This window comes from Leishmania panamensis (assembly GCF_000755165.1).
Source record: "Leishmania panamensis strain MHOM/PA/94/PSC-1 chromosome 31 sequence".
Taxonomy (NCBI): Eukaryota; Euglenozoa; class Kinetoplastea; order Trypanosomatida; family Trypanosomatidae; genus Leishmania; species Leishmania panamensis.
The window spans coordinates 736825-744275 of NC_025878.1; the positions used below are offsets into that span (position 1 = coordinate 736825).

General features: G+C 56.0%; 1 protein-coding gene across 1 annotated transcript; it reads right to left on the reverse strand.

Moving 5' to 3' along the window:
- Positions 1-676: 676 nt before the first annotated feature.
- LPMP_311670 (nucleosome assembly protein-like protein) lies at positions 677-1900 on the reverse strand (the record flags this gene model as incomplete). The annotated part of the gene is made up of 1 exon (XM_010703255.1): positions 677-1900. One exon carries the CDS (start codon positions 1898-1900, stop codon positions 677-679), a length of 1224 nt encoding a protein of 407 aa, XP_010701557.1.
- Between the last annotated feature and the right edge of the window lie 5551 nt (positions 1901-7451).

A 7451-nucleotide genomic window follows, 5' to 3' on the forward strand; every position in this document is an offset into this window, starting at 1 on the left:
GATAGAAGGCCACCAGCCCCGATTGGAGTCCATGATGATATAGTGAGCATAGTGGATATCGGTGGCGGATATGGAGGTGGCCGTGTGGGGTGGAGGAATGAGGAGAGCGTCGCCTCTCCACCGAGTTTGGCTGCGATTTTATAGGTAGTGGGCGAGAAAGCAGGCGAGAGAGAAAGGACAGAGAAGAAGGTGGAAACGAGTCGTTGTGGTTACCCTGAACTCGAGGTTCCCGGTTGGATTGCTCGACAAGCTAAAAAAGCTCCGCATCTGATTCGTGACAGGCCTCAATGCGAAAGAGGTGATGGCCCTCGCAGGCATGAGCACCGGAGAACGATCTCTCCGTCAGAGAATAAAAAAAAAGTGTATGGAAAAGCGCAGGTTGCATTGATTTGGTTTGCTTGCAGAATGCAGAGACGGTCCATGACAATAGAGAGCACAGAAAGAGAGAGAGTATGGGGGGAGGGCAACACGAAGATTGGCCACTTGACCTGGTCCACGTCTTTGGGTTCGTCTCATGTGAATGCGCCCCCGTCACCGTGTGCGTGTGTGTCTCGGAGGTGTACTTATAAAAAGTCGCTTAGAATTTATCCTTTCCGTGGTTGCGGGCGTCGTTAAAAAAAAAGAGCGGCCATTGGGGGAAGGGAGGGACTGTGCGTACTGCGCTTCGCTTGATTCGCTACTGCTGCTTGCATTCCTGCTGCGGTGGCTTCTGACCTGCAGCAGTATTGCCCCCGTCACGGCGACCAAACGCAGCACCGCCACCGCGCTGGCGGACGATGTTGCGAAACTTCGATGCGCTAGCTGCTTCCTCATCCTCATCGCCATTGTCATCCTCGTCGTCGTCCTCATCGTCGTCCTCATCTTTGTCGGTCTCCTCGTCGTCCTCCTCTCCAAAACCAAACTGCTCGCGCAACTCCTTGCCAGTCTCAACCACGGCCTCACCAGTGTAGTAGAAGATGGCGCGCGGCACGACTGCCTGCGTCAGCGCCGTCCCGACCTCGACATCCATCTCCATCTCTTGCTCGAGGAAGTCCTCATCGGTGTCGTCGTCGTCCTCATCGTCATCCGGATCGGGCGGGGAGAAGAAGTTGAAGAAGGACTCGCATGGCTCTTCGCGCTCCACGACGCGCATCTGGCCAGTCTTCTTGTTGCGCTGCTTCTTCTGCTTGACCGTCACCGTCAGGTTCTTCTTCGAGGATTTCCAGTTGATGTCGCAGCCAACCACAGTTGTGATGCGCGGCTCGCCGTGGTCCTCGTCGTACTCGGTGCGGTATTCCTTCGTGAGGGTCTCATTTGTGAAGTACTCGTTGGGAGAAAAGTGAAAGATGAGGCGGTCACCCTTCTCCGGATCACCCTCGACGAACCCGTGCTCGATGTCGGCAAGGTGCATGAGGGCGTCGCGATCTTTTTCCGTGATCATGTTACTCACCGCCTCCGAGTTGCTCATGGCGGTCAGCCAAAACGCCGGAATGCCACCAGACGGGCTTGCCGCTGCCTCCACTAGAGCGTTGTTCTGCTTCTCGTCCACCGGATCAACAAGCTTCACGCCCTTCTTGGCAGGCGCCGCGTCCTTCTCTGGTGCGATAGGCGTCTCAGTAAAACCGATGCGTTGCATCTCCTCTGCCGTGATGTCGCGAGCGCCCGTGACGATTTCCTTGCGAGCAGCGAAGAGCTTCTGGTTCGCTGCGGCGCACTCGTTGGCGAGCGCCGCAATCTCGGTACGCATGCGCTTGCGCACGTCGTAGTACTCCTTCAGCAGCCCCTGCAGTGCGTACACACGGCGGCGCTCCGCGACGGTCATCTCCATCATGACGGCAACCATGTCCACCTCGCTGCTGCTCGTCTCTGAGGCATCGCTGGCGGCGCGCGCCATCGGGTCCACGTGCACCTGGGACGGCATCGTTTCTAATGGCGAGGTGCTGAGGAGAAGAGCTGTATGATCGAGACAAAGGGAGAGAAGCGGGGAAGAGATGCGCTGAGCTGAGTTCTAGGGCAAAGGCGAAAATGACGATCGAAAAAAGAGCGATGCTGGCGACGGAGGGAGAGAGAGAGAGTCAAGGAAAACAGCAAGGTAGATGTGCACTCTGCAAGTAAGCAGATGATGTGGGGGCGTGATTTGGACTGCACAGCAACTCCTCGGGCGGTGGCGCACGCCCCATCCATAGACACCGGAGGGATTCTTGGGTGGTATATGACATGTCTGAGGCAGACAGTGCGAGGGAGGGGTTGAGGTGAGCAAGTCCGCACTCGCACTTTGTTTTTCCTCTCTTCCCTCAAACCCAAGAGTCACGCCTCGGCAACACAGCTGAGCGCGCGCCTGTACGTTGCTCTACATTGATGGTGGCCTGGCTAAATGAATAGCGGCGCGATGGCGCTCTCACTGTTCGGCAAGCCATCGTATTCTCCGAGCTCACAGGGGAAGTGCCTCGCGGATCCTTTTCTACTTTGTTTTGTGTGTGCTTATCAGTCGATAGGCACACATGTCAACGATCGTTCTACTTCGCCACTGTGTGAGTCAGTGAGCGAGACAGAGAAGAAGAAAGGCGCTTGGCGGGCGAAGGTAAGAGAGAGAGAGAGAGGGGGTGGGGGACCACACAGGAGGATCTCCTACCAACTCAAGTGTACGCCCCGCATCGAGGGTCTATGCCAGGAAGAGGAGCATTCACGAGAGACTTAAAAGCGACAGAAAAATTGCAAGAAAAAGGGGCGTGCGCCGGACAGAGCCGACAGAACGCGAGACATGGGGTCCGTGTCAAGGCCGAGACGCCTGGGAGTTCGGCCAAAAAGAAGCCGTGAGAGGAGATGCACCCTCTCTGCACCCACCCATGGCACACACGCGCGAAGGGAAAACTCAGACAAGTTGAAGGAGAAGAAAAATCGAAGAGAATCATTAGGATCCTCTAGATGCCTCCTAAGGAGATACAAAGAGAGAGAGGAGATCATAGGCGAAGTGAAGGGGTGGGGGGGGGAAGGCGGGTCGAAGTTAAAAATGATACAGAGCTGAGGAGGGGGGGCAGAAGAAAAAGACCACCCAGCCCACCCCCACCCACACACAGAGAGAAAGGGAATAGTCGTAGCAACACTGTCCACTGATTACACGTACGCACATGCAGCCCAGCGAGAGAGGTAGCGGGAGGTTCATGTGGAAGAGAAAATGAAAGGAACTCTGATGAAATGTTGCAGAGGTGTCGTGTAGGCGCGGGCAGGTGAAGTCGCCCCCCCCCATTACGAAGTCAACGTAGACGTCTCTAACGAAGAGAAGACGAGGAAGCTCAAAAAAACAAACAAACAAAAAAAGGCGAGAGCCAACGGAGGGGGGGGGGTACAAAGGCAGACGAGGTGAAGAGACAGAGGGGAGAGGGGGAGAGGGGAGGGGGTCCAAAAGTATAGTCGTGGGTCCGCCTCACAGTCCCTACCAGGGCCTCTGTCTTCCTCGTTGCGCTGGTTCCCTCCCCGTCATCTACGCTTGTAAGCCTGTGAATGCCACCCGCGCCCCCATCGATAGCGTGAGATCAGAGAGAAGAGAGGGGGAGAAGGCACCTATTCAGCTGAGGCGCTCCAGCCCATTTTCTAGCCCGCGATGGAGCGATGTCACCAGCCGTGTCGGACGTCACCAGGTAGGGAGGGGGAAGCGGATTCTGCGTGCTGCTCTTACGGAGTTGCGGTTTATCTCCTTGGCCCCTTCTACGCAAGGACAGCGCTTGCCCCCTCTCCTATCCACCATGTCTCGCCCGGCGGCCAACATGATGGGGGCTGGGCCTGTGGGACTGACTCGAGCTCACAGACAAGGCGGCAAACCCGCCTAGCATCCTCCGCAGCACAAGGGAGAGGAAAGAGAGCCTCCGGGCCCACACCCATACCCGCACGTCGCGGCCGGAAGCGGCCGGGAAGAAATAGCCGAGACCCATACAGGAGGGCGAAGCAGCCTTTGCAATGGGGAGGGGAGGGAGGAGCAGGGGAGAAGCACCAAGCTTCGTGGTGGAGGCGTGGACAAAAAGCTGGAAAGAAGAGAAGGGAGCACCTGCACGCGTGATCCCACAATGTATGAGTGGCAAATCAGCCCTCTGGACGCCATCCCGATGAAACCAACGTTCCCTTTTCTTTGCGTTGCACAGTGGGACACCCCACACCACTTACGAGCTTTGGGAAGAGGGGAAGTAAGATTCGCCAGCACTCAGGGTTCTGGAGGACACTTCACACTGTCGTATGTCTGCTTGGACGCAGAGCAGGCAGCGGCATCCGTGAGGGAGAACCATGCGAAGTGAAGGTATGGGTGATGAGCAATGAAGTTGGGATGGAGGGGGGGGGAGGAGAATGGCGGACGACGCGTTCTGAGAAGGAAGAGAAAAGAAGAGGTGACGCCCAGACAACACGGCGGCAGTTTTATGCGGCGACTGCCAGGTGCACACTGGCAAAGAAGAGAGCGACCTGCCAGACACCTCCCCACACCCACACACACCCATACAGAAAAGGGAAGAGAACATCAACTGGCACGAAGGAGAGGGAGAGAGATGAGCCGCTCAAACAGGAAAGAGAGGAAGGGGGAGGGTTATATCGTCCCATGTGTTCCTATGGGCGTGAGGAGGAGGGAGAGGGGTGGGGGTGGTGAGACGGCGCGGTTGCACAGGGGCAATACAGTCCACCGTAGACTCACACAAGTACACAATTGCGTGCTTTTACACGGGTGTTGGTGTGCGCCCGATGCAAGAGTGTACTTTAGCTTTTAGCTTCTCTCCCTGCTCAACCTCTCCACCCCCTATCACCATTGCCGCTCCATGACTGCACACCGGAGATACATACCTATCCTCGCATACCTAATGTGTTCTCGAAACAGTTAATGAGAGGAGAAGAGCAGCGAAGTAGAGAGAAGGAAAGCAAACAAGACGACCACCGCACAGGGAGGGGGAGGGGGAGAGCAACTGAGCAGCATAGGCACACGCAAGCACGCACACCGTCGAAGTCCACAAGCAACAAGAAGAGATGAACGAAAGACGCCGCACGTCTACGGGGTGTGCGGAAACTATATATATATATATCCTCTGTGCCTCACATCGTCCCTTCTACATTGAAGGGGCGAGTCTGGTGGTCGCTACACCTCTAGGTGAGAACGACGGTGAGCGTGCAAGTCGCCTAGGGCCAGAGGAGGCAATACACAGATGCACTGAGCTCCTTTGTTGTGGCCAGCCTCGCACTTATTTTCTTCCTTTTCTCCCAGAGCAGTCATAGGCTACGTCGAAGAAGCCAACTGGTGACGAGAGGTGCCACAAACAAGCACAACGCTGCGGCTGAAGGGGCGGTGGTCGTGGGTGGTGAAAACAGTTGTTACAGGAAGAAAGAGAAATAGAGAGAGAGACCAATGGCAGCAGAGGACGTCTTGCTCATCCACGAAGAGAGAAGGGATGGGCGCAAATCTCAGAGAAACAGAGTGAGCGCCACAGGGAGGGAGGATGTGGAGGGTGAGGGCAACACGGTACCATGCATCAAGATCAAAAGCAAACAAAGAAGAATGCCAAATACAACGAAGGAAAACACATGTGCGGCGTGCAGACGGCTGGCCATACGAAAGCGCGATAAGGAAAAGAGAAAAGGGAGGGAGTGGTGAAAAACACTCTCTGTTGTTCGGATACACTCACTGTGTGTCCATGCAGCGCCTTACAGCTGCCGCTGCAGTGTGGGGTGGGTGGGAGGGGAGGGAGTCCGTGCAGGAGGAATGAGCTGCCAGCCATATACCCACGAGCATGCGTGACAAGGAGAAAACGCCAAAGAGAGGAGGAGCTGTGGCAGGTGTGACTACAAAATGGAAGAGGTGAAAAGACCCCCTCCTGTCATTCCTGGATCTGGACGAGTGAGCAAGCCAGAGAGGGAGAGGGAGGCGTAGAACTAGTAGAATGGGCCTGCAGACATATGCCTGCAGGTGCGCGTGCTTGCTGTCCCCACCGACGCTTCAGAAAAGAAACAGGATCATTTCGTGCGCGCGTGTGTGTTTCGCTCACCCTTCATACGACCCCCCACCCCCTCCCTCTAGAGGATATCCATCACCCTCTTTCCTCAGCGTGATGGGGTAAAAAGAAGAGTGAGGGGAATCCCCATACAGGGGCCAAATATTCCCTTAATGAGAAGGGGAGAACACAGAAGCAAAAAGAGCCACAAATCTAATGAGTAGTGATGGGCGAGAGACACGGGTGAGCTTGCTTGCATGTCCGCATCTTCGTATGAGGTCCACCTGCGCCTTTGCTTCGCATCCTTCTCTTCCGACGCTTGTGTGTGTGTGTGTGTGTGTGTGTGTGTGCGTGTGTGTGAACACACTCGTTTCTTTGTCAGCGTGAGAGGGAGAAAGAGAGTTGCACCGGGGCCATGAGAGAGTGAGAGCATCCGTCTGAATCGATCCGACTTCAGGCGTTTGTGCGGTTGCGCCGCTTACACCGAGGACACACCGGCAGGGAAAGAGTGCGTCTTATTGGGGAGCGTAGATACGCCTCTACGCTGTGCTTGTGTACGGGCGAGAGTGCGGGGCCGCCAACTCTCCCAGCTTCCCCTCTCACCGGGTGGAGACATGCAGGCGGTTGGATAGGCGAGACTTACGCTGGCGACACGGAGAGTGGAAGCAACGGGCGAGAAGGGACCGTGAGGCGACTGGGCCCCTTATCAGCCAAAATCAAAACTAGGAAGAGCACTAAGGGGGCAGACAAACGATCCTGCACTGGGTGAGGGAAGCCACAGAAGCGACCTCGACTGCTGCCCCGATCTCGTCGCGCCGCTGATGTCCCGAGAAAAGCGTGCGAACAGAGCACAAACGTAGGGCACACGACAAGCAGCGCTCTTTCGTCGAAGGGGCCGGCCCGCTCTCACTTGCCGGCGTAGGAAGGAGAGAGGGAGGAGGCGGTAAAGGGGAGGAGAGAGGGTGAGGGTTAGCCGTCAACACTCACAGTCCGAGGCACGCCTTCACCATAAGGTATACACATATTGGTGAGTGGGTGTGCGTTAGAAAGCAGAAGGGACGAAACAAAATAACACCTCCAAACGAATCGATCCAAAACGAGATCACCATCGAGCAGAAGCAAGAGGCCCCACAGAGAGAGATGATGATGATGATGATGATGATGATGATGGTGAGTCGAGGGAAGACTGACGGGGGGGGGGGAGAGACGCGCTTGAAACAAAGACACAATTCTCTCCCATTCGCCTCTCCGCGTCCTTGTGGTAAACCGAGAGACTCAACGAATCCATGGACACCAGCAGTCGTAGGCTGAGAAAGACGTGCAAACATGAGCACAGCCACGAATGCCCTGCTCTCCCATTTGTACGAAATGTGTGTGTGTGTGCGTGTGTGGGTGTCTGTGCCTTTTTCTGTGCGTGTACGCGCATGCATGGGACAGGCTACCTGTAGACATCTTTGGACAGCATGCGTTGGCGCAGCAGCTCCGCGCGATGACCAGTGCGTTACTTGGCAG